The 25,773-nt window shown below is 51.2% G+C and overlaps 3 protein-coding genes across 3 annotated transcripts; 2 read left to right on the top strand and 1 right to left on the bottom strand.

Moving 5' to 3' along the window:
- Nucleotides 1–3,134: 3,134 nt before the first annotated feature.
- Nucleotides 3,135–6,955, top strand: LOC136758810 (stimulated by retinoic acid gene 6 protein-like). The gene is made up of 7 exons (XM_066713492.1): nt 3,135–3,773; nt 4,139–4,187; nt 4,573–4,690; nt 5,030–5,149; nt 5,306–5,472; nt 5,777–5,938; nt 6,305–6,955. The coding sequence occupies exons 1-7, from the start codon at nt 3,705–3,707 to the stop codon at nt 6,436–6,438; spliced, it is 819 nt and encodes a 272-aa protein (XP_066569589.1). The 5' UTR covers nt 3,135–3,704; the 3' UTR covers nt 6,439–6,955.
- A 418-nt stretch (nt 6,956–7,373) lies between these two features.
- fcsk (fucose kinase) lies at nt 7,374–17,859 on the top strand. The gene is made up of 24 exons (XM_066713490.1): nt 7,374–7,480; nt 8,172–8,383; nt 8,808–8,959; nt 9,078–9,128; nt 9,328–9,456; nt 9,735–9,807; nt 9,973–10,070; nt 10,326–10,406; nt 10,693–10,812; nt 11,008–11,179; nt 11,286–11,395; nt 11,606–11,707; nt 13,384–13,557; nt 13,751–13,824; nt 13,994–14,364; nt 14,613–14,823; nt 14,952–15,118; nt 15,351–15,578; nt 15,678–15,821; nt 15,909–16,028; nt 16,123–16,310; nt 16,411–16,510; nt 16,677–16,900; nt 17,142–17,859. The coding sequence occupies exons 2-24, from the start codon at nt 8,302–8,304 to the stop codon at nt 17,223–17,225; spliced, it is 3,255 nt and encodes a 1,084-aa protein (XP_066569587.1). The 5' UTR covers nt 7,374–7,480; nt 8,172–8,301; the 3' UTR covers nt 17,226–17,859.
- cog4 (component of oligomeric golgi complex 4) lies at nt 17,728–25,737 on the bottom strand. The gene is made up of 19 exons (XM_066713491.1): nt 25,530–25,737; nt 24,926–25,008; nt 23,918–24,032; nt 23,385–23,559; nt 23,022–23,215; nt 22,803–22,908; nt 22,510–22,667; nt 22,256–22,314; nt 22,005–22,138; nt 21,547–21,665; nt 21,234–21,400; nt 20,862–21,027; nt 20,697–20,759; nt 20,375–20,494; nt 20,142–20,234; nt 19,951–20,034; nt 19,648–19,749; nt 18,668–18,796; nt 17,728–18,444 (listed from the first exon to the last, which is right to left on the bottom strand). Exons 1-19 carry the CDS (start codon nt 25,728–25,730, stop codon nt 18,310–18,312), a joined length of 2,403 nt encoding a protein of 800 aa, XP_066569588.1. The 5' UTR covers nt 25,731–25,737; the 3' UTR covers nt 17,728–18,309.
- Between the last annotated feature and the right edge of the window lie 36 nt (nt 25,738–25,773).

Raw genomic sequence — 25,773 nt, 5'->3', positions numbered from 1 at the left:
AGTGTTTGCTCTCCTCAATTTGCTGGTAGTCAGTCATGCAGCCAGCCAGCCAGTAAGGGGGTTGATTTGTCTTCCTGACAGGCACAGATGATGGCTTAACGTATCTGTCATGCTACAGAAACGAGTTGGCACTAACCCCTAACCCCCCTTTTCCCCTCCCCCATCTGTGAGCCTCAGGGAGAAGAAGTCGTGGTTTCGGCGGAAGGTGTACGACTGGGACCCCCACTTCAGATTCCCGGCCCGTATGATAATCACAGCAGTGGTAGCTTTCAATGCAATCTACACAGTAAGCACAGCTGTCTGCACTGTTGCCACACTGGGATACACATTATACACCCTGTGCTGAGTATTTGATCTGTGGCTTGGACATTGTGAATGCTTTTAAGTATTTTAATCTTATTAATATGCACCTTGGTCACGTTGTTGCTGTTTTGTCTATTGTGATACTGTACACCGATCAGCCATAACATTATGACCACCTGCCTAATATTGTGTAGGTCCCAAAACAGCCCTGACCCGTCGAGACATGGACTCCACTAGACCTCTGAAGGTGTGGTGTGCTATCTGGCACCAAGACGCTAGCAGCAGATCCTTTAAGTCCTGTAAATTGCGAGGTGGGGCCTCCATGGATCGGACTTGTTTGTCCAGCACATCCCACAGATGCTTGATTGGATTGAGATCTGGGGAATATGGAGTCCAAGTCAACACCTTGAACTTGTGATTCATCAGACCAGGCCACCTTCATCTGTTGCTCTGTGGTCCAGTTCTGATGCTCATGTGCTCATTGTAGGCGCTTTCGGCAGTGGACAGGGGTCAGCATGCGCACCCTGACTGGTCTGCGGCTACGCAGCCCCATACGCAACAAACTGCGATGCACTGTGTGTTCTGACACCTTTCTATCAGAACCAGCATTAACTTTTTCAGCAATTTGAGCTACAGTAGTTCGTCTGTTGGATCGGACCACACAGGCCAGCCTTCGCTCCCCACGTGCATCAATGAGCCTTGGCCGCCCATGACCCTGTCACCGGTTCAGCGCTTTTCCTTCCTTGGACCACTTTTGATAGGTACTGACCACTGCAGACCAGGAACACCCCACAAGAGCTGCAGTTTTGGAGATGCTCTGACCCAGTCGTCTAGCCATCACAATTTGGCCCTTGTCAGAGTCGCTCAGATCCTTACGCTGCCCATTTTTCCTGCTTCTAACACATCAACTTTGAGGACAAAATGTTCACTTGCTGCCTAATATATCCCACCCACTGACAGGTGCCATGATAACAAGATTATCAGTGTTATTCACTTCACCTGTCAGTGGCCATAATGTTATGGCTGATCGGTGTATATCAGTATAACAATGGGAAAGAAGAATGGGTCTGATACAACCATTTGGTACTGAACATGTTTCAGATCGGAGCAGCACAGAAGTCAACATGGAGCGTGTTGATTCATGTATGTGTTTGTTTATGTATTGTTTGTGTTCACAGTATGTGTTCATAGAAGTCAATTTCATCCTGCGGATACTCTCCTGTATCTATGAATTGATTCCTGCCTTTGCAGGTATGTAGGGCAGTCTCTGTTTCTGCTCTGTCTGTGTACTATATGGGTACAGCTACATGTGTGTTTCATTTTGCACGAGACTGCGTCTTCATGTCAGCATGTGCGTGAGAGTGTGTGTGAGTGACAGTGTAAGTGTGTGTGAGAGTGTATATGTGTGTGTTTGTGGGTGTGTATGTGTGTGTGAGTGTGAGTGAGTGTTTGTTATTGGTTCTGCTTGTCTGCGTGTGAGATGGGTGCTAATTAAGATGTCATGAATAATACGTGAACAGGAATGAGGTTTCGTGGCATACTTTCATTATGCTGTTATGAACCGTATCTATCAGACTGTTACATCTATAACTAACAGTATCCTTTGCTGGAAACCAGTGGCCTTGTTATATTTCCCCAGAGAAAAAAAAAATTAATAATAATTAAAATAAATAAATATATATATATATATATATATATATATATATATACACACTCACCTAAAGGATTATTAGGAACACCTGTTCAATTTCTCATTAATGCAATTATCTAACCAACTAATCACATGGCAGTTGCTTCAATGCATTTAGGGGTGTGGTCCTGGTCAAGACAATCTCCTGAACTCCAAACTGAATGTCTGAATGGGAAAGAAAGGTGATTTAAGCAATTTTGAGCGTGGCATGGTTGTTGGTGCCAGACGGGCCGGTCTGAGTATTTCACAATCTGCTCAGTTACTGGGATTTTCACGCACAACCATTTCTAGGGTTTACAAAGAATGGTGTGAAAAGGGAAAAACATCCAGTATGCGGCAGTCCTGTGGGCGAAAATGCCTTGTTGATGCTAGAGGTCAGAGGAGAATGGGCCGACTGATTCAAGCTGATAGAAGAGCAACTTTGACTGAAATAACCACTCGTTACAACCGAGGTATGCAGCAAAGCATTTGTGAAGCCACAACACGTACAACTTTGAGGCGGATGGGCTACAACAGCAGAAGACCCCACCGGGTACCACTCATCTCCACTACAAATAGGAAAAAGAGGCTACAATTTGCACAAGCTCACCAAAATTGGACAGTTGAAGACTGGAAAAATGTTGCCTGGTCTGATGAGTCTCGATTTCTGTTGAGACATTCAGATGGTAGAGTCAGAATTTGGCGTAAACAGAATGAGAACATGGATCCATCGTGCCTTGTTACCACTGTGCAGGCTGGTGGTGGTGGTGTAATGGTGTGGGGGATGTTTTCTTGGCACACTTTAGGCCCCTTAGTGCCAATTGGGCATCGTTTAAATGCCACGGCCTACCTGAGCATTGTTTCTGACCATGTCCATCCCTTTATGACCACCATGTACCCATCCTCTGATGGCTACTTCCGGCAGGATAATGCACCATGTCACAAAGGTCGAATCATTTCAAATTGGTTTCTTGAACATGACAATGAGTTCACTGTACTAAACTGGCCCCCACAGTCACCAGATCTCAACCCAATAGAGCATCTTTGGGATGTGGTGGAACGGGAGCTTCGTGCCCTGGATGTGCATCCCACAAATCTCCATCAACTGCAAGATGCTATCCTATCAATATGGGCCAACATTTCTAAAGAATGCTTTCAGCACCTTGTTGAATCAATGCCACGTAGAATTAAGGCAGTTCTGAAGGCGAAAGGGGGTCAAACACAGTATTAGTATGGTGTTCCTAATAATCCTTTAGGTGAGTGTATATATACACACACATACTTGCATGTGGATATTTGTATGAGGTAAAAGGATAGCTTTATTTTACTACAGGAAATTCAGGACTTCAAGGTTATGACCCCAGATGCGTTACAAGCGCCTGTTACACATTGCAGGTTAGGTGTGGTTACAGATGTTGTTTAACTTCAGTGGCAAGTTCAATCGCAGGTTACGGAAAAGGATATTTTGTGTTTGGAACGATAACATCCGGCCTGGTCTCCACTGGGTACGTCTTCCACATCCTGCTGCACTACAGGCAAGTTTCATTCACTTTAATTGAGACTCATACTGAACATTGTATTTTTAGTGGTGTATTTATTTGCTTTTGCACTTACTGAATGACGCTTTTGTGAAACATGACTTGCCTGTGGCAGCTGGTAAAGTAATTTGCAATGGAGCCATCAAAAGGCTCCCACCCTAACCCTGGCCTCTCCTGTCTCTCCCAGGACTCAGATGAAGAAGCTGTACAAAGGGGATCGGACAGGCCTGCCTCCCAGGATCCCCCATGCCCACGTGGCGATGGTGAGAGCTCTGCAGAGTGTGGGAGCCACGGTGGCGCCAGGCTGCTGGTGTGAGGCCGGTCTGATAGAATCCACTGAGAACACTCACCTTTAGACCATATCAATCAGTCTGTAGATATGTCCCTATTATAATAAGCATGTTACCCCCCCCCCGCTTGCTAATGGCTCTTGCCTTCCATCGAGAGTGGAGGGGTTTGCGCTGTCGTCCCAGCAGTTCCTCCAGAGCTGCGGAAATCCCACCTGCTGGATCCCAGAGTCGCTGCTTTGGCTGCTGGTGCTGCTTCTATTTACCCACTGGGAGTGTTTGTGAACTCTGTGAGGGGCAGCAGATCTGCTTTCTGAAGGACAGGTCTGTTTGTTTTGCAGGCCAGAAGCATCTCCTACATGGGGCTTCAGATTGCTTTCCTGTTCTCCGGTATGTCAGACAGCAGCTTCTACTTGTTTTTTTCCTTTGCCGCAGTGTTTTGTCAGATGTGGGCTGAAACTTTATTACTTTGGCTAACAGCTGGATCTGATCCATTTGACATCAGTTTGACAGGTGTGTGGTCCAGCCCTGGTCCCGGAGACAGTGTCCCTCTGGCTTAAAAGTTGTCACAGATCAGGGGCTGGATATTTGAAATCGAAATAACTAATTAATAGTCTAATTAACTCAATTATTGGTTCTCTCAAGCAACTGAGAGATTGTCTGCTGTGAAGTCCAGATCCCATAGTGTCAGCCTGGACAATGTACAGCTTGGGAGAGTGTGGCTCTGATCCCTCCTCCACCTCCGCTTCCCCCGCCCCCCTCTCTCTGTCTGCAGGTCAGTCCGTCCTGTCCGTGCTGTTCACCGTGGCAGCGTTTGCTTTCCACCTCAAGATCGTGTCTCCATTACAGGAAGGGAGAGTAACAGAGTTTTTTGAGTTTTGGGGAAACATTCTGTAAGTGCGACACGCTCCCTGTCTTGTCTCTCGGTTGTGTGTTTCTGTGGTGGTGGGGGGGTGCAGTGGTGTTTATTGATGCTCTACTTCAGTTGCTGAACAGCTGCTGTGTTTTTGTTCAATCCCAGTTCGCTATTTCTCCATTACTTTAAGTATGGTAGCTGATTACTGGTGACAGAGCTCTGGTACACGCTCACCTTCACCCCTTTACAAGATTTTAGTACTTTCAGCTTATTTTCTTATTTTATTTGATGTTAAAACAGTTTAATCAGTTCATAGAGGCAGCTCCTCCTCACTGATATAATTTGCTTTTGTTAAGATTTGTGTTTCTTTTTCCAGGGCTAACAGCTGTCCCTTCATTGCAGTCTTTTACCTTCAGAAAACGATAGCGCGGTGCTTCTTCCTGCAAGATAAACTGTCCCCCACTGACAAGGACAAGCCACTGGCTTTAAACAACATGTGAGTGGTGTCATCACTTGGGCTCTGCCGCCCAAAACCACTGCTCTGACCTCTGACCTGCAGCTCCAAGCCTGCTATATGTTCTGCTGTTGGTTGGTCCCCCACTTGTCACCCTTAAACAAGTGTCTCTTTCTATCTCCTCCTGCCCCCCCCCAGACGAGCATTCCAGAATGCCAGCTACTTCGGCGTGTTCTACAACGTGGTGGTGGGCATGGCGGCCGCGTTGTCCCGCCTGCTGCGCAGCATGGTGTGGGGCTGCCTGACCATCAGCCGCATCGACCAGACCCTGATGCCCTCGGGATTTCAGGGCACCCGGGACACCGGTGAGCGCCAGGCTCTGATCTCTGTACTGCCCCCCTCCCCTCTCATGTCTCTGGCCCAGCCCAGTCTCAGTGTTTTCAGATGTACAGCAGTGTTAATATTCACCCCAAGTAAGCTTACTGTAACTCAGGGCTGCTCATCACCAGCCCTTCGGGTCATTGGTGTGTTAAACAGTAAGTGTGAGGCTGGGCAGCTGTGTGAGAGAGGCAGTGAGAGACAGTGTTTGAGGGATTCTGGGTTAGGATCCCTGTGAGCCGGGCATTGTGAGCTGGCTGTGATGTCTCCATGTTGGCCCTGTGTTGGCAGGCTACTGCTCCTGGGTGTCTGTCCTGCTGGTGGACGCCAATCACACCAACCCCACGGCCCTCGTCTTCTGTCACCTGCTGCTTAAGCGCCGGCTCACCTGCTCCCTCTTCTCATACAACCAACTGGGCCACTTCTCCACACTGGCCCTGCATACCGCCACAGGTACCCACCTCCTCCCCTTCTCCCTCTCCCTCTCTTGCTCACTTCCATTCCTTGTTCCTTACTTTCTTGTTGTCTCACAATACTGTAACTGACTCTCTGCTCATCGGTATCCCCCACCTGTTTCTCTTTCTGTCTCTCCCTCCCTCTCTCCCTCCCTCTCTCCCTCCCTCTCTCCCTCCCTCTCTCTCTCTCCCTCCGTCTCTCTCTCTTTCTCTCTCTCTATCCCCCACTTATGCAGTATCTACGCTTGTCTGTTTAGCCAGTTGTCTCTCAGCCACTCAGCGGTTAGTGAGCGTAGCGCCACAGGCACCGATCTCTGTTTCTTGATGGATGGTGACGGTGTGCTGTTGCCTCCCTGTCTCACAGTGGCCAGGCAAAGGCGGAGGGGCCGCCGGGGCCGTCTGCGCTGGTGGCTCTCTTACACCCTGCTGCGGAACCCTAGCCTGGTGCTGCTGCGGAGACGTGGCCCCGCACCCGGCTGTGCTGCCAGCCAGCGCTGAGCAGCCTGTCTGCTCTGTGGCACTGTCGGCCAGCAGCTCAGAACCATCCCTCAGCACTGTGGCACTGATACCTCATCCCAAAGGCCCAGCTCCCCCAGTGTCCAGGAGAGATGCCTGTGAATCGTCATAAGTGGAGAAATCGATCCTGTGTCGAAGTTCATCTTATGCAAGCTCCCTTTCCTTTGGACAAAAAGCACATGCAGGCATGTTTTACACAACAATTCTATAATGCACTTAGCATTCAGCTGATCGGGACACCAAGCAAATATAGACTTGCCATGGCCCCAGTTGCCATGCATGGTGAAGGTCTATTCCAGCAATGAAAGCCTGTGGGGTGACGGTGCTGTTTGCGTTGTTGACAATGGTCAGTCTCTGAACGTGTCCTTTCCCTGCACTTATCTTTCCATGCCCTGTGCTGGCAGGTTGCTGATGGTAGTTACACAAAACCACAGCCCAGTCTGTGCACAGAAACTGAATGTATTGTTGCCATTACGTACCATACTTTTATAAATCATGTTCTAAACAAACTTCTGTTTTGTTGGATCTGTGTTTTTCAGCAGTTTGTTCCATGTCTGTGTGTCTTAAAAATACTGAACAATAATTGTATTTCAAATAATTACCAAAAATCAATATTGCATTCTTCATTTCCCAAGACTTTCACACATAAACCTCACCTTAATATTTACATTTTGTGCGGCTAACAAGCCCATCCTGTTCAGCAACCCAGCCCAGTCTGAATATGATTTAGCTGTTAGGGTCAGTAATTGCCATATCTGTATAAACTCAAGGTTATTATGTTCAAGATTCACAATTCACTGTTCGTGAATCAAGACACAGAAGTATTAATTTAGATCATATTGCGTCATATATCGTCTTTGCATAAAATATATTTGTCTGTGTATGTCAGTACGTGGGCGTGTATTTTACAACGAGAGACTTCTCCTTCCGGACTACAAATACCAGCACGCAGCGTTTCCGGTCATAGGTCAGAGGTCAAAGTTTGCACGGGAAAGTGGTAGAAGTGCGTATTGCTGCTTCTCAGGTAAGTCAGTGTCTGTTTGTAAGATGCATCTGAAAAATAAATGATCAAGACCAGAATAAAGTAGAAAATTCAATATTTAAACTTGTATAATGTATTACAAGAACAAGCTCGGGATACGTAGCATATTTGTTATGGTCCATATATGTATAGTCCCTTGAAATCAGATCGCAGTTAAACATAAATCAGTATCTAATTGTTTTTATAAAAATATATAATATACCCTTCAAATCTCACGTTTGTGGCACAGCCCGGTCTGTGCATTAAATACTTGCACGTATGCATGTATGTCCGTATGTATACAATACTGCTTTGGATTGTGCGCTGTTTTGGTTTAGTGGCTACAGTAATCAGTGTACTTGTGCAGTGATCATTAATACATTTTCAATTAAATCGGCTATACTCTGTGGCCTAATTTTGGTGGTGTACACACACGTGATGTTTTGAATGCCAATCACAGCAGTGTTCCCTGTTTCTCTTGGCTCCTAATGATACCCTGGCACTCACTCCTCACATAAAACAACACAGACAAACAAGAACAGGTGAATATTGGACTGATCAGACAGACTGAGCAGGTGTGAAAATGACTCACATTGTACACAATGGGAGGTGGGGCTGATTCTGACCTACTCCAGTCAGGTCCATTCGGAGGCGTTCTGATCCAGTCGCTTCCTGGTTCTCTCTGTTTTGGCAGGCTGTCAGAGTGACTTGCCCTGAGGACAGGAGGGCTCGGCGTGCATGGGTTTACTGCTACCCTGAGTGTGTTAGAGTACGAATGTGTGTGAGAGAGAGTACGTATCGCTGTGTGTGTGTGTGAGTCCAGGATGCAGCGGCCAGCCGGGGTGCAGTGGACAGTGGTGGCCCTGACCTGCCAGCACCGGGACAGCGAGTATGCCTTCCAGCGCGGTTAGTACTCGGGGGGGGGGGGGATTGCACATGCACGGCCAACACACACATGCTGCAAACGGCCAAAACTGCATACATACACAAACCATACTACATACACACACACACACACATAAGCTTACTGCCAACACTACATTCACACTCAAACACAAGCATACTTCACACACACACACACACACACACTCACACACAAATACGTACTTCATACCAACACATCCTGCTGTGTCATTTGCAAAATATGTACCTGCAAAGCCCAGTGCTGCTGCAGGGTCCCTCTCTGTCTGATCTCAGACCACAGGGTGTGGGAGAGAACAATAAATAAAAAGGTGCTCTGGGACACTGAGCAGTAGAGGCGGGGGTCTCACACGGAGGCTCAGATGTTTTGAAGTCGATCTCTAATCTGTCCCCTCCGGTTGTCGTGCAGAGCTGGAGTGCCGTCAGCGGCGGGGCCTGATCCCCCAAGGGGCTCTGCTGCTCACTGTGTCAGACCCGCAGGACCGGCTGGGCAGCGGGGGGGCCACTCTCAACGCCCTCCTGGTGGCGGCAGAGCACCTCAGCGCCCAGGCCGGGCACACGGTGAGTTGAAAGCCGCTGTCTGGCCTGAGCTGGGGGCTGCAGTCTGTCCCCTGTCACTCAGTCACTCTGCAGCCCGTGTCCTCAGTAACGTGCTGGTGCCTCTCTGTGGTTCTTACAGGTGGTGACGGCTGACGTGCTGGAGAACGCACACGTCCTCATCCTGCACATGGTGAGACACTGGGGCCTCTCCTGGTGGGAGATCTAGATATCTGAGGGACAGAGGAGGAGGAAGGGAGTGAGGGAGTAGCAATGGGAGCAAAACATGGTGATGGAGATGGAATAGAGGCATGGACTGGCTCGGGTTGTCCTTGGTGGACTAACTGAATGACTGACTGACAGACAGCTGTGCCTCTCCTGTCTCTCCTCAGGGGCGGGACTTCCCCTTCGATGGCTGCGGCCGAGGGTTCTGCTGGCTGCCGGCGGGGACGGCGGACCTGGGGGAGGTGGAGGGGCCCCTGTGCAGCCTGGACCTGCTGCTGTCCTGCCTCACACACCAGGTCAGAGGACAGCCCCACCCATCACCCAGCCACCCCCCACACCTCACGCCCCCGACATTCCCTCTCACACCGACACACTCTTCACCTATTGCCAGGACACTCTCTTTATCTCATTTCTCTCTTCCAACCCAACTCTTTCTGTGCCTCTCTCTACATCTACCTCCCCCTGTCTCACTCTCCCCCTGCCCCCCCCTCCTTGTCTCTCCCTGACACCCTCTTCTTCTCTCCCTTTCCCTCTCTCACCACCTCTCCCTCACTCTCCCTCTCTTTGTGTGCAGATTGCCCCTGGCTCCCCCCCTGGCGTGTGGGTGAGCGGTACAGACATGCTCCTGCACATCCGTACATCCCCCGGTGAGCACCCTGCCACACAGAGTCTTCAAATTAATTATTATTATTACGGTTGCCATTCTTATTATAACACCCTTTCAACATATCTGAACTCGGGCTGCTTCCAATCTATACATCTGCCAATTCTGTTAATTTTAAATTGAGTTTCTCTCTCTCTGTGTCCTGCAGACATTTCCTGGGATGGCTTCTCTGGGGTGAGAGTTTTCTCCCTGCCTGGTGACGTCAGTTATGCCAGGAACCATGGGGTCTACCTCACTGACAAGCAGGTACACGTCTTTCTGGGAATTGTAGTTTTAAGGGAAGCAGGGATGGGGCAGATGGGAAATGGCCTAGAAAAAAGGTCTTGTGTTTTGCCATCCTGGGGCACCTTTTGTTGCAGTACATTGAGCTCGCATATGGTTTTTCATTTTTTCCTCTGTATTAATAATAAAACAGACCATCATGTTTAAACTCTGGGCACAATCCTCTGTGTAATTCCCTGGCTTGCGCTGCTGCCCTGGTGACACTGCCTCTTTCTGTAGGGCACAGTGCGTGACATCATCTACAAGGGCCCTGCCGACAAGATCCAGGCCTGTGCTTGGCCTGATGGGAGAGTCCCTCTGGTATGAACCCCTGGGGCAGCCCTGCATGCAGTGTGTTTTGGGATGCTGGAGGACGGGGGTGGGATGTTTCCTGAGGTAGTGCTGTGGGGGGCACACACACACACACACACACACAGCTGCATACACACGCAGCTGGAAGCTCTGAACTAGTTTACACGCCTCACTAGCTCCTTGCTCTTGCATTTTCACTGTCTGGATTAACCTTTCCGTCTCTCCCTCCTTCACCCTGTCCTTCTCTCTTCTCTCACCTCCCTTCCCTATCCTTCACTTTTTCTCTCTCTCTCAGGTGTCAGGGCCGGTGTTTTTCTCAAGGGAAGTGGCAGAGCGTCTCTTGCACACCCACGTCACCCCACCCCTGGACGCCTGCACGTACCTGGGCCTGGACTCTGGGACGCCCGCAGTACAGGTAACTGCCCCTCCGTCCTGCCATGTGTCTGTCCATCTTTCCGCCTGTAAGTGACCACTCCTTATGACTCCCCACCCCCCTCTATCTGTGTGTTTGTTAGTTGTATCCATTTCTCATTGTTTGTCTGATTTCTGGATTTGTATTTGACTATGATATGTCTCTCTCTCATCTCCCATCTCTTCCCCCCCCCACCAGCTGTCTCTGTTCCTGGACATATTGCTGTGCCTGGCAGGAGATGTGTGTGAGGAGGACTTTGTGAGTGGCAACAGGCAGGGCAGCAGCTGCAGCCAGGGGCAGCAAGGGGCAGCGCTGAGGAACGCCCGCACCGTGCTGTGGAGGGAGCTGAGGGGGATGGAGCTGACCCTGGGTAAGGGCTGGACGGTGTGCTCTCTGCCCGTATCTGTGCCTGTGTGCGTCTGTGTGCCCCTCCGCCTGTGCGTGTCACGTGTGCTCTCCTCTCGGTCTCTCTGCAGCGTATGTTCCAGACGGTTGCTATGACTACATGACCCTGTCTGGGGACGAGCACATCGGCCGTTTGACGGAGAGAGCGCTGGGGGGCAGAGAGACGCTGTCACACACTGAGGTCAGAGCGGGGAGGAGGTGGCAATGGGTGTTGTCTCCCCACACTTGCTACAGGAGTACTCTTGGGGAGACGTTCTGCCCATTTGAATGTGTAAAAGCGCTTCTGTCATTGTGTACAGATGTTTTTTCTGCACCTTCTCTCAGCAAAAACAGCAAATTCCTCCCTCCCTCTCTCCCTCTCTTTCTCTCTCTCCTGTCCTCCTCTCTTCAGAACCCCCAGTTGCTAAGCGATGGCTGCTGTGTGATCAACAGCATTCTAGAAGGAAAGGTCAGCGTGGGGTCACAGGCTGTAGTGCAGCACTGCCACCTACAGGTACGGAGAGGTAGTGGAGGGGGTGCGTGGCAGAGACACTTTCTGGATGAGATATTCAGGGAAAATGATTTGGGATATTTGCTTATTTATTACAAGTTTACCAGTCTGTATAATACATCCCAATTGCCTAAATGTGATTTTTTTCTCAGTATCACAGTTGATTATCTTTAGTACGGAAGCGTAATGCTGCCACACGAAAAAATATATATATATCACGTAATTATGTGATAGGGAATTATCACGTTTTTACGTGTTAGGGAATTGTCATGTTTTTTCCTTAAAGGGAATTATTACGTTATTATGTGATAGGGAATTGCCACATAATAACAGACTGAACTAGAATACCGGAGACAAAGCAATGATGTCAGATGTTGAGGATTTTGTATGAACTTACTTTAGGTTGCTGCTAACTCAATACTTATCCAATGACATTTTAAATCAAACACAATCAATCTTAACAATATCTGTGAAAATAGCAACGCACCGTTTCGCTTTAATCAAAGTCCATGCGTCCAGATATTATTTACATCATCTTTATTTACACATTTTCTTCAAAACAAGGTACAGGTACTTACAACCGGTCTGTGACCCAACAATACACCATCTATGCCCCGCCCCATCCAATTTCCTGAACTATTTCACTCCTTCCCCTTTCTCACCCAATTATCAATTACATTAATGATCAAGTTATCAAATGAAAAATAATTGAATTATGTATACTCAATGCAACATACAGAAATACAAGTTAAATAAAACATATTATTATAAATGTTTATTAATACATAAATTGGCTCCTACAAACATTACTATTTGAAGATCAGGAATATGTAAGTGATCATGGACAAACAGAGCATGTCGATCAAACTGAATCTGGGACATCTCAGTAATAATCTAATAACTTAAAAATAGAAACTGCTCAATATGAATTATCCTGAACAAATGCACAGTATTTATATCGTCAGACTATCGTTTTAGCCTGGGTGGAAACATACATACACGCAGTATATATGACTCCCCAAGCTTATTTGTAACATTCACACATTATTATTATCTTGAGTAAAACAAACATACATAGGCACACGCACAAAACATGCCTATGCACATGCTGGACTTAATATGTGTATTTTCTGAATATATGACCTCCATTCCTTGAAATGTCTAGTATAATCAGTATTTTACCACAGTGAAATTGCAGTATTATGGGATTTCGTTTATAAAACAGCTTTGTTGAAAAACTTAAATTAAAATGTCAACCTTGCACAATAAATGTACGTCTTGCTTAATTTAAGATAAACATTTTGCAAAAAAATCGTTGTTTCGGATACACCTGAGTGTCCTAATGTTTATTATGACATGGTATACATGAGACAAATACTGTAACATTTCCCTGGGGCTAAATCCCAACCTAAAGTAATTTCGTACACAATCTCTAACGTCTGACATCATTGCTTTGTCTCCGGTATTCTAGTTCAGTCTGTTATTATGTGACAATTCCCTATCACGTAATAACGTAATAATTCCCTAAGACGTAAAAACGTGCTAATTCAGTATCACGTAATTACGTGATATATATTTTTTTTTTCGTGTGGCAGCAATAAGCTTCCGTACTTTAGCCAAGGGACCAATCATTCTCATTTTGACCTTAACGAGATCCTGCCTTCACCTCTGACCTCCAGGGCCCTCTGGTGATCCAATCAGGATGCCTCCTATCTGGGATTGACCTGACCTCATCAGCCCCCTCGCTGCAGCACGCCCCCCTCTCTGACATCATCATCCAGGGACACCACGTCCAGCTAGGGGACATGCGGCTCAGGGTGTTCACCGTCCTGGGACGCCATGACAACCTGGAGGTGACTGGTACCCACTGTGCTGTCCCCCCCCCCCCCCCATCCTCTGCATGACGAGAGTCACTGTAGTAATATTGCTTGTTAAAGAGCACTGTAGATGAGTGTGTTGTGTTGGACGGATTTCAGAATGTGCACGCGCTAATTAGAGAGTCACTCTCTTTGCCTTCAAAGACCACGCGTTTCTCACCCCCCCCAGGCTTCTCCTGCCGACCGGAACGCCACATTCCTGAACCACGGCTGGGCGGAGTTCTCCAGGAGGACCGGGATACAGTAGGGCTCCTCGCCATCTGCTCCCTGTCTCTGTCTCTGGAATCAGCTCTGCTCTCTGTTTGAAACATGAAAGAAAAAAACGTAATTCTGACCTGATAGCTAGAGAGTGTATATGCTCAAAATTCTCTAACATCCTCTCTCTCTCTATCTACCTCTCCCTCTGTACCAGGGCTGGAGAGCTGTGGGGTGAGGAGGGTGGCAGTGCTCCCCGCTCTCTCCTGGATGCCCGGTTGTTCCCAGTCTTCGAGCCCGGGGGGGCAGTGGGGCTGGGCGGGGTGCTGTGGCTGCTGGGGGCGGCTGGGGGTACCTGGGGGGGTGTGGAGCAGTGGAGGGCTGCCTGGCGCCTCTCTCTGCGGGATATCCTGTGCTATACTGACCAGCAGGGGGAGCTGGGCTGGCGCAGGGAGCTGTTCTTTGGCGGGGCGAGGAGGAGGGCGAAGGACACACTGCTGGGCCGGCGGGACCAGAGCCTCTTGCCGCTTGTCAGGGCTGCGGTACAGGGCGGCCAGCAGGGGGTGCTGCTGAGCACGCTGGATAGCGGTGAGTGTGGGCAGGCCTGTGCCCCCTCTGCTGTCAGCTGGGGTGTAGTTTAACGATTTTACATGTTTTTTATTTCTATAACGCATATAATCTTTTGCTTTTGTATTCCTTAAACACTGAGCTTCTAATCTCTTTTTTTGTTCTTTCCTTTTCTCTCTCTTTCTCTCTCCTCTTTCTGTCCATCTTTTTCCACCTCCTGTCTCTTTCTCTCTCTTACCACTGCCTCTCCACTTCTGTTTCCCTCACAGTGGCAGCTGACTGTGAGGACCCCGGTGTAGCTGCCCGCACTCTTGCCTGTGTAGCCGACGTGTTGGGCTGCATGGCTGGGGGGGAGGGTGGGCTGCGCGGGGGGCCAGCTGCCAACCCTGCCTGGAGCCCCGCCTTCGCCCTGCTGGAGAAGAAGGATCTCCCAGGGGGGGTCCGGGAACTCGCACTGCAGAGAAAGAACTGGCTCAGCAGGTGAGACGGTGAGGGAAGAGGAGACTCAGGGTTGGGATGTGGAGTGGCCACAGAGCACTCAATCTCCTGTGTGAGTGTGTGTGTAAGAGGAGTGTAGCTCACTGTTGCCCCCTGCTGCCTGTGTGCAGGCCACACCTGCTGGTCCGGGCCGCCCGTCACTACGAGGGGGCGGGGCAGATCCTCATCCGTCAGGCTGTGATGTCAGCTCAACGCTTCATCACCCCTGGTCGAGGGGAGGCCCCGCCTGTTGGCGCATGGGTGGAGGTGGACTGTCCAGCCAGGATGGACCTGTCAGGTAGGAGCAGTCTGTCCACCCTGTCTCCAACGCTGTCACCCTCTCATGTGTTTCCGATAATCACAGCTGTCCCTCTGTTATCCTCTGTTTCTCCTGTCCACTCCTGTCTCCTTGCCTACCTGTTACCCTCTGTTGCTTGTCCCCATCCACATGTCCCTATGTCCCTTGCTGTCTGTGTTACTGTCTGTCCTGTCAATCGTGCCCCTCTTACTGGCCTCCCTCCCCCTTCCAGGTGGCTGGAGTGACACCCCGCCCATCACTTTCGAGCGGGGGGGTGCAGTGGTGAATGTGGCAGTGCGAGTGGACGGCCGGCGGCCCATTGGAGCCCGCGCCCGCCGTATCAGGGAGCCTCGCCTGCTATTGGTCAGCTCTAGCGGGGGGCGGGACTGCCAGTTCACCACAGAGACGGTGTGCGAGACGCTGGAGGACCTGCAGGACTACTACCAGCCACACGCTCCAGGTGCCCTGCACACACTGACACGCACATGCACGTGGGCCAGGTAATGCACACACACAGCCTACAGTCTGTCTGTGTTCACACCAGCCTGTCTGTTCCCAGGTGCCCTGCTGAAAGCGGCCTGTATCTGCAGTGGCCTGGTGATCTGCCCTTCCCAGCAGCCCCTGGGGCAGCAGCTGATGGAGCGCTGTGGCGGGGGGCTGGAGGTCCACAGCTGGTCTGACCTGCCACACGGCTCAGGATTGGGTACAGGATGGGGATGGGGAAGAGGGCTGGGGGGGTGTTCTTGTACAGCTTGATATTAATTTAAATAATGAATAACCTCTCTCTCAGGCACCAGCAGTATTCTGGCAGGGGCGGTGCTGGCTGCTCTGTACAGCTGTGCTGGTCTGACCTTTGACCCCAGCTCCCTGATCCATGCAGTTCTGTATCTGGAGCAGCTGCTGACCACTGGCAAGTGACACATGGCGAGAACAAGCATCTCTCTCTCTCTGTCTGCCTTCTCCTTCTTCCCATTCTTATCCTGTGTCCATATCTGTCACCCCAGGGGGGGGCTGGCAGGACCAGGTGGGGGGGCTGGTGGGGGGGGTGAAGCTGGGCCGGTCGGCAGCAGCCCTGCCCCTCAGAGTGGAGGTGGAGCCCCTGGCCCTGCCCGACGGCTTCATTCACACCCTGAACCAGCACCTGCTGCTACTCTACACGGGCAAGACTCGGCTCGCTCGCAACCTCCTGCAGGTGAGCCTGGCACTGGGACTGCGACTGCTGGTGTGACTTAGTCTGTGTTTATGTCACAAGGTCTGCCTGTCTCTGTGTCTATGCCTGTCTATCTCTGCAGGACGTGGTGCGTAGCTGGTACTCCAGGCTGCCCTCCATGGTGGAGAACACTGAGGGGCTGGTGAGCAATGCACAGGACTGTGCCCAGGCCTGCAGAGAGGGTGAGGGGGGATGAGGGATGGGGATGAGTGAGGATAGAGGGAGGAAGAGTGAGAAGGAAGAAGGATGGAGAGGAAGGGAAGGAGTAAGAGAGAGAATTCGGGCCCTTCTCAAGCTGCCTATACACACACTATACACTACTGTACCTGACTGTGTTACCCCCCCCAGGCTCTCTGGAGCGGCTGGGTGCCTGTCTGGACCGGTACTGGCAGCAGAAGCGGGCGATGGCGCGGGGGTGTGAGCCGGCGGCCGTGCGCGCCATGATGGCAGCTCTGCGACCTCTGACGCTGGGGCAGACCCTGGCGGGGGCGGGGGGCGGTGGATTCCTGTGCCTCCTCACCCGGGAGCCACGGCAGCAGGACAGGGTGCAGGCCGTGCTCTCCGCCACACAGGTGCGCCACCGTCGGGCCATTTCAGTGTGGTTTTGTGTGTTTTTGCCACGTGAAGGTGAACTGTCCCCAGTCACTGCTGAGACAGAGAGATAGACTAGATAGATGGAGAAGTAGAGTAGTTAGAGAGGTAGGGTAGGTAGATGTTTTTGTGTCTGGACTGGCCCTGGGAGCTGCATTGCTCTGGGAGCCCTGGCGATGCAGGGCCTTACAGTCTGTCTCTCTCTCTGTCTGTCTCTCTCAGGGGCTGGGGGACTTCTCCGTCCACACTGTGGAAGTGGACACACAGGGGATCTCAGTCCGACACTCTAGCAGCAGCTCAGACTGAAAGACTAACTTGATGGGCAGTGACCAGAGAGGCATGCTGGAGAGACGTCACAGTGAACAGCAGCTAGTTTGAGCTGGACGGATGGACAGATGAATGAGAAGCAGGTTGAGAAGCAGAGGTCAGAGTGACGGAGAGACTCTCGTCCTTCGGGATAAGGACTGCTCCCCTACAGCCTGGCCCCTGCACTCCATTCATAAACAAGACTGCATTTCTTCAGTTGTTTTGCCTTTACACCTTGGACCATATTAATCCATTTGAATCTGACTTTTATTTGACCTCTGCCTGGCTATATAGATAGATTTGAATATGCAAAACAAAATATTACAATAATAATAATAATAATAGTAAGTGGAACTTAAAGAATGTTTTTATAAATATCAGTTCAGTTTCTCTCAGTCCCAGTTCTGGCTACTCAGTGGATAGAGAGGATCATGTACTTCACTTTCCTCACCACTAGAGGGCCTATGCTGCCCAGCTGGGAACAGAAAGTTTGCACCTCCAGTCCATGTAGAAAGATAAATTTAATTGCTTCAAATAATTAATAAAAAAGGAAGAAAACAAAACCAAAACTTTTTTACAATCTTGTTAACCCATATTTACAGTTTCCCATAACTCACACACAGTAACAGCACTCCATAACAGAGCCTGATTCCTGTGGAGACCCTGTAGTGTTGCCAGCTGCGGGGGTGGTGGTATACTCTGGTATTCTCTGCACAGCCAGTGTGTGGTCTCCTCTCAGGCTCTCACTGCTGCTGCTCGTCCCCGGTCGAACACTGCCCCTGCCCTTCCCCACACCCTCCTCCCTTCAAGAAGCAGCCCTGTGCGGACGCCTCTTTCGTGTCCCAATCAAAACCCCCTTTTCCCGTTTTCCCCATTCTCCCAGGCAGAACCAAGTCACCACTGGGCTCAGCTGTAACTGCAGCCACCGCACCTCCCTCCTGGTGGTGGAGCAGGGCAGGGAGGACACAGGGGCATGGGGAGTGGGGTCTGGGGGCGGCTCTCTTCGGGTTTAAGGTGGAAGGGGTTGGAGGGGTCCCCAGTGTCCAGTGTAAGGGTCAAGGGTCAGTCAGGGGTCACTGCCGGACTACAGCCGGAGCCTCTTGATGTCCTCGCTGCGGAAGTCGATCCTCAGAGCCAGGACCTGCCGCACCTCCGCTGGGGTCAGGCGCCAGGTCAGCGGGCCAGAATTCGGGCCCCAGTAATCCAGGATCTCTGTCACCTGGACACACAGAGACAGAGGGGGGGTTACTTCAGGTAAGTCAGAGATGCGTTTCTCCATGTGGACAGACACGGAAAGACACAGAGGCTGACAGACAGGGACAGCCTGAACGCAGTCAGGGGGGATTACTTCAGCTGAGGCCGAGAAGTTTCCCTGTGCAGACAGACTGACAGCCACGCTACAGACAGACAGACGGGCAGTGGGCTGTGGAGTGGGGTCGTACCCTCTCCAGGTTCAGGATGGTGGCCATCTGGGTGAGCCGGGCGAACTTGTCCCGGATGGTCCAGGTGGTGACGGTGGTGAGGTAGGCCACCAGAGAGCGCAGCTCCTTGTCAAACTGCAGCCCCCCCAGCTGAGGGGGGAGAGGGAGGACATGGATGGAGAAAGACAAGTGAGTAAATGAATAATTCTTTAATCAAGAACAATGACTTTGCAGTAAATATGGTACAAACCCACTGTATGACTGTGGAAATACAGGAGTTCTGCCAGCCCCTGTGGCAATACACCGGCTGTGCAGCACACACAACTACACATTTAGAGGTCCTGCATATACACTGTGTGTGTCTGAAGGGTTAATATGAATGATCAATGCCTTTCTGAATACATATAATCATTGCTTTTATTTGGTGAGTGTGAGATTAATTCAGCTTACGTGCAAGAAACATACTGTCCTATTGTTCATTATCTCGTGAGCATTTGTGATTGGCAAGTTTGACTGAGATCCCACCGAATTCGGCAGAAACAAAACCTTGAAACCAGGTACTGAGCAACTTCTAGATCTTGGGACAAGATAAATGTTTTTAGTGTAAGACGTAGTTGTGAAACTTTATCAGACCTTCAATATTATACAAAACTGTGTAACTGTATTGTTGGTTGTTCTGCTTCTGCACCATTGCTTGCTCCAATAGGAACAGAAGGGACTAATCCCTCCTTCTGTAGCTTGGTGGGAAATATAACTGCTTGTAACCAGGGAATAAATAGGGTCTCGCGGTCCAAACCAGCTGCAGGGTCTCCCGTGTGAATTCATTCGAAACTATAGCTGATTGACTGAAGACTTCTGTCCCAATAATTCATATATAGTAGTCTCATATTATATCTCATAGGCTTACTTGGATGTTTCTGGCTATACACTCTTGTTTTACCGAGGAAAGTAAGTTTGAGTGAGCTAAGTGCGATTGTGGTGCGTTGGGTCCCCGCTCTCACCCGGCTGAAGGTGCACTTGAGCACAGTCTTCTCCATCTCCAGGGCCACCAGGCTGGTGGTCAGGCTGGACAGGTTGTCATAGATGATGGGTGAGAGGCTGGCCTGCGGGGGACAGGAGACCAATGGGAAACTGTCTTACACTGGGTTGATTGGCCTAACTGACCGTGTGGCTGTTTGAACGACAGTGAAGCACAGGGCCGAGGCCAGACAGAAACGAGGCAGGAAGTGAGGTAGGTGAGAGGGAAAGCGACGGGAAGGGAGAGAAAGAGAGTGGTAATAGGGGGACACACTGGACAGTCCTACCTTGAACTCGGCCATGAGCTGCTCCAGGCTGACGATAAACTGCTGCACCCAGGGGTCATTGGCTTCGTACTCGTTGAACTCCTCCTGCAGCACAGACGCATGGACACACACATTTGTAGTTTTGTAGTGTGTGCAGAGTGTGGCTGTAGTGGTGTGAGTGGCTGTGGTGTGCGCGTGCGGGGCTGGCATACCTCCTCGATGTTGTGTGAGATGGACAGGAAGCTGCTGATCCAGGGCTTCACCTGGGGTTTGATAGCGGTGTTGTTGAGCTCCGTCAGGCCCTCCTGTGGACATAGTAGGTTAAACTGAGTTGGAAACATCCCTGGAGCTCTAAACCTCACTAACACAGGGGTCCTGGCTAGACGAGGCCACCACCTAGTTTGGAAGCTCCTGAGCACTGACACAGATAGACACACACACTCACCTGCAGCAGGTCCTTGAACTTAGTGGACACGGCCACCAGGTCCGACAGGCAGCTGTCGATCTTCGCACGGCCATGCTCCCCTCCCCCAAAGCCCTGGCTGAAGAGCTTGGCACAATTGTTCTGAGAGAGAGAGAGGGGGGAGTGTTCACCAGGACAAGGATCTCCAATGTATTGCTGGTATCAGCAGGGCATCTCTCCAAGGCCATTCCTCCGTGTGTGAAGGGGATGTGTTCATACAGTTACAGTGGCCTAGGTGTGTGTGTGTGTGTGTGTGTGTGTGTGTGTGTGTGTGTATACAGTGGCAGTGGGATGTAGACCTCACCTCCAGGTTCATCTTCAGAGTGGTGATGTTCTCACTGCACACCTCTGCGTTATTCAGGGTCACCTGAGGGGAGGGAAGAGGGACAGATATGAGCTCCACACAGGCCTCACTGGTGTGTGTGTGTGTGTGTGTGTGTGTGTGTGTTGTGGGGGGTACGGGACGCACCAGGAAGGAGATCTTGGCGTCCTCGCTGCTCTCGATGCCCATGGGGGTGAACTTGCCCTGCTGCAGGCTGCTCTGCATCAGACTGACTGCGCTGCTCACCCCACGCTGGATGTCCTGCAGCGTGGTGGCTGGGAAACCCTGCCGCAGCTTGTTGTACAGCACCTCCCTGTGGACATCGTCGGGGGAGCAATGAGGGGAGGCAGGATGTTAAGAAGGTGAGGTAGAGTGAGTGAGAGGGACAGAATGAGGGAGAGAGAAGCTGTCTTTTAGAGGCAGGCACACAAAATCACATGACACTCATGCTGTCAGGCAGTGGGGTGCGACTGGACCCTGGTCACTGGAGGCGAGTGCGGCCGGGGCTGGGGTGGGTACCTAAAGTCCGACTCCAGCACGGAGGTGGAGTGGTTGATCATGGCGCACAGGCAGTCGATGTTGGAGCTGGACAGCGCGCGGCCGATGCACTTCTTCACGATGTAGAAGCAGTCGTCCACCATGCTGGAAGTCAGCTGACCCTTCTCGTAGGTGTCCATGGTGACTGCCTGGCCCAGGGAGAAAGACAAACATGGGCAGGAGGCCTGGGTGAGGGAGGAGAGGGATGCCACGGAGAGAGCTCGTTCTAAACGTGTGTGACGCTAACACAAGACAAGCCCAAACCACATTAAAACTGCTGCTCTACACTGCTCACCTTGTTGACAGTCTCCCTCATGTAGTACTCCTCCATGGGGATGTAGTAGCCAATCAGCTCCTGCATGTTGCGGCTCAGCAGGCAGTGATTCAACAGCTTCTCCAGGCTCTGCTGGTGCTCTAGAGAGAGAGAGAGAGAGAATGCTGTGGCAACACTTGTGTAAACTTGTCCTGACAATAAAGCTAATTGTGAGTTTGAATTTGAGAGAGAGTCAGATGCACATACTCGCCCCCTGTACAGCACACTGGGTTAGGGCCCAACCCTACACACCCACACACAGCTCAACACCATTGTCATTGTCTGCAAAAACATTACAGAGCAGGCGCCTCCCACTGACAAGGGAGGGTCATCTGCTTTCTGAACAATGATCTCCATTCAATGAGGGGAGCGAAGGAGGAAGGAATACTAGATACACTGGTTCTGGACTTGTGGCACGGGGTGGGGCAGAGAGCGGTTACCCTGCACGGTGCTCTCGGGGGCCGTGGCGTCCCCCACCTCGAAGTCGGCCGTGATGCGGCGCCGCAGGAAGCGCAGGTACAGCTCTGCGCGGGCGTTCATCAGGGTCACCTCCGACAGCACCGGGTCCAGCTCTCTATACACACACAGACACGGAGGTACCAGTTTAAGACACACAATATAGACACAGTTATGCTGACCTCCCTCTACATACAGAGGGACAGATGGATGGACTAACGGAGAGCATGCTAACCTGGGCTCAATCTTCTCCGTGGAGATGCTCCTCATCATGCTGTTCTGCACGATCTGGAACTGCAGGACAGGCAGGGGAGAGAGAGACCGACAGACAGACAGGTGTGAGAATCAGGGCACCTTCAGACATGGGACCTCACTGCCACAGGACTAACACACTGTGACACAGACACAGCCCTGCCACGCTGACACAGCCCTGACACCACACACACACACACACACACACACACACACACACACACACGGAGTCCTGACCTTCCGCTGGTAGTCCCGCTGCTGCATGAACTTGTCCACCACTCTCTCAGCCTGCCGGTCGCACTCCGCCTGCAGGTGTTTGATCAGGGTGTACAGCCGGCCCGGGCCGTAGTACGTCTCCACAATGGGCTGGTGCGTCTCCACGATCCTCGCGATCCCTGACACACACACAGACAGACACAGACAATAGAGTACATTTCAGACCCCTAACTCACAGCACATGATGCATGACGTATCTTAATCACGCTACACACTATATGCACTACACACGCCAGCCCCCGCTCCAGTCTCACCCTCCAGCAGCAGAGTCAGGGTGTCGGTGAATACCAGCGCCGCTCTGCGCTCGCTCAGCTCCCCACCCACCGCCAGCAGCAGGTTCTCCTCCGCCTTACTGGCCAGCTGAGGACACAGACAAAACAGTGAGACACAGGGAGACCACGATGAGAGACAGATGGACTAACTGACTCTAAAGAAGAAGCGACTAGCCCATGTGATGGAGGTGAGGTCCTGACCTGTGTGCAGAGGTACTGTGCGAAGCGGGCGAGGCCCTGCTCATGCAGCCCCAGCAGGGGGAAGATCTTGAAGAAGCGCTCCACTTGCGGCAGGTCATCCGCGGTGATGGCCTGGTCCAGACGCTCCCGCACCAGGCCCTTCAGGCGCTGCTCTGCCTCCTGCAGCAGGGCCAGGCTGGCGTCCACCGCGCTGCCTGCAGGGAGAAGCAGCGTCAGCAAGGTTCAGGGCACATGGAGGAATAAACAACAGCTAACTGAATCTTCAGCTTTGGTGCCGGCTGGAGGTGAATACGATTAAACGTCCACCCTTCCACTCTATTCTCCCTCTCGAACCCCATCTCCAATCCCCCCCGCCCTCCTCACTCTCTCCTCCCTGCCGGCTGAGCTCGATGACCGACTGGTCCAGGGAGAGGTAGCGATGCACGTGGGCGGCCGCCTGCTCATAGTCCTCGTTGCGTAGGGCGGTCTGGACCCCGTCTGTGCAGAACTTCAGGTCCAGGATGTCATCAGCACGCTGGATCGCCTGGTACAGACGGTTCTGTGGGGGGAGGAGGAGAGAGATGTGGAGAATCTCAGCACAGCACAGCACTGCCAAACACACGACACACTGCACTGTAGACGCTACAAACACTGAGACAGGCTGTCAGAACTCTGTGGGAGGTAGACAGGCTGAGAAATGATGACTGGACTATATTGTTAATATGCACAGACTGTGGAAGTGTCATGTAGGGAGAGTGAACATCTGTCAGTGTGGGAGGGAGGGAGAGGGTTTGTGAGAATTCTAGGATGAGAGTTTATGTGATGGGAAGAGAGGAAGCTTCTCTGAGACAGCGTGATGAGAGCGATTGTGTGCAGCTGTGAGTGAGAGGTGTCAGGTGTCGGGTGACCCTTGGTACCTTGGCCAGGTCTAGCTGGCGCACTTTGCTGCTGACGTTCTCTGCCAGGCTGCAGGTGAAGGAGATCATGCCGGACAGCTGGCTGGCGTCGCCCTCGATCAGCTGCAGGTTGGGCCTGGGGGCACAGAGGGCACAGAGGGCACACGGTCAAGGTCTTCTACAACACTGACACACACACTCACTCACTCACTCACATAGCAAAGCCCAGGCAATTGGTCCAATGCCAATTCTGTAACCTCACTGTCAAGTTGCAGGATTAAAATGGAATTCACCCCAACTCTCTCCCTCAGCGGCTACAGTGGGGGAAAGCCTGACTGTCGCCAGTGTTATATTGCTTCATATTATACTGCAAACTTATTTCCCTATGTTTATTGGGGAGGGGATTCATAGTGTCAGTATGTAGCATACAAAGCCCATCTCTCCAGAGCACAGGCAGACTGCATACAGGTATACAGGTTCTGAAAACTCCAGTGCGTGAGATTCAAATACGAAGTCTCCATAATGATGACCATAATGTCCCAGGAGGTGGGGTTGGATTTTTGCAGTTGTCAACCTGGGTGGGTCCAGGGTAATGGATTTGTCGACCGTGGGGTGAATAGGGAACTGGGGAGTGAATGGGGGAGGGGGAGGTTGAGGCTGTAGACCCGGGGGTAAATGGGCGACAGGGGGATAGGGATTAACGAGGGCTTGGAGGTGACATTCTTTACTTTCCTGACATCTTAGGAGTGCTGCACGAGAGTTTATGAAGTGAGCATGTGAGAGTGATAGCCGAGAAACCCAGACGATGCACAGGAGAAAATCAGTATTTGGGGCAGTCAGAAGGTCTGATTCAATCAATCTTTATTTAGTATAACACCCTTCGCAGGGTAGCCACAGAGCACTTAAAGATTGAAAATAAACAGACAAATAAACAAAACAAACCATTAGGCACAGAGAAGAGAAAAACAAAAACTCCTATAGCATGGCAGGTTGTTATAGGAGAAAACTATCACAGACAGATGCACTCACCCCATCCTCTGCAGGGCCTGCATCTTTGTCTCGATGTTACTCTGCTGGCTGACCAGTGCCTCCAGCTCAGCCTCCACCGCTTCCTGCAGCAGGGGCAGAGTACAGCACAGTTACAGCAGTGCGCAGAGGCGAGTGTCTTACAGGACACCCAGCCTTGGTCATTCTGTGGCACATGTCAGTCACTGGTTCTATGCTGCACCTGACCTACAGTGCAAAGGCCACGCCCCTTGTACCAGAAACACGGTGTATGAAGGAAGACATCGGACAAACAGAGTGACACACTTCCTGTTACTAAATCATCGTCAGCGTTATAATCATAGAAAGGTGTAAGAACATGTGCCATGGACATGGTAAGACTTGATCTTTAGAGGATTGAGTGCAAGTGCCATTATCGCTGCTGCAGGAGTATATGCTGGGCTGGAGCCTGTCCATCACAGAGGCAGCTCAAGACCATCGTCGCTAAATGCTTTGGTAACACTGGTGTATACCTGTCATACCAATAAAGCTCGTTTTGAATGTGAATTAATACAATTTCAGATCGCCTCTGACAGCTAGCACTGCCACAGTCCGCCCCTTTAGCTCGCCCCCAGCTCCGGCGCCTCACCTCCTCGTCACACAGCTGCTGAAACACCCGCTCCAGCTCGTCCAGCTCCGTGATGCCTTCGATGGAGTCCATGGTCACGGCGGAACAGCCGGCCGGGACACCGGGTTTCGCTCTCACTGGTGTTGCCGCTGATGAGGTGGACTCCGCCATCTTCCGCACCACACAAACACAAACGTCGTCACTTCCGCCATTATTTCTCATTCGTCAGAGAGTCGTAATTGAAACCCGACGCAGGACCTTCAAG

The sequence above is a fragment of the Amia ocellicauda genome, chromosome 9, assembly GCF_036373705.1.
Source record: "Amia ocellicauda isolate fAmiCal2 chromosome 9, fAmiCal2.hap1, whole genome shotgun sequence".
Taxonomy (NCBI): Eukaryota; Metazoa; Chordata; class Actinopteri; order Amiiformes; family Amiidae; genus Amia; species Amia ocellicauda.
Note: the sequence above shows the minus strand (reverse complement) of the source record. Positions and strands in the feature narration are given on the sequence as shown.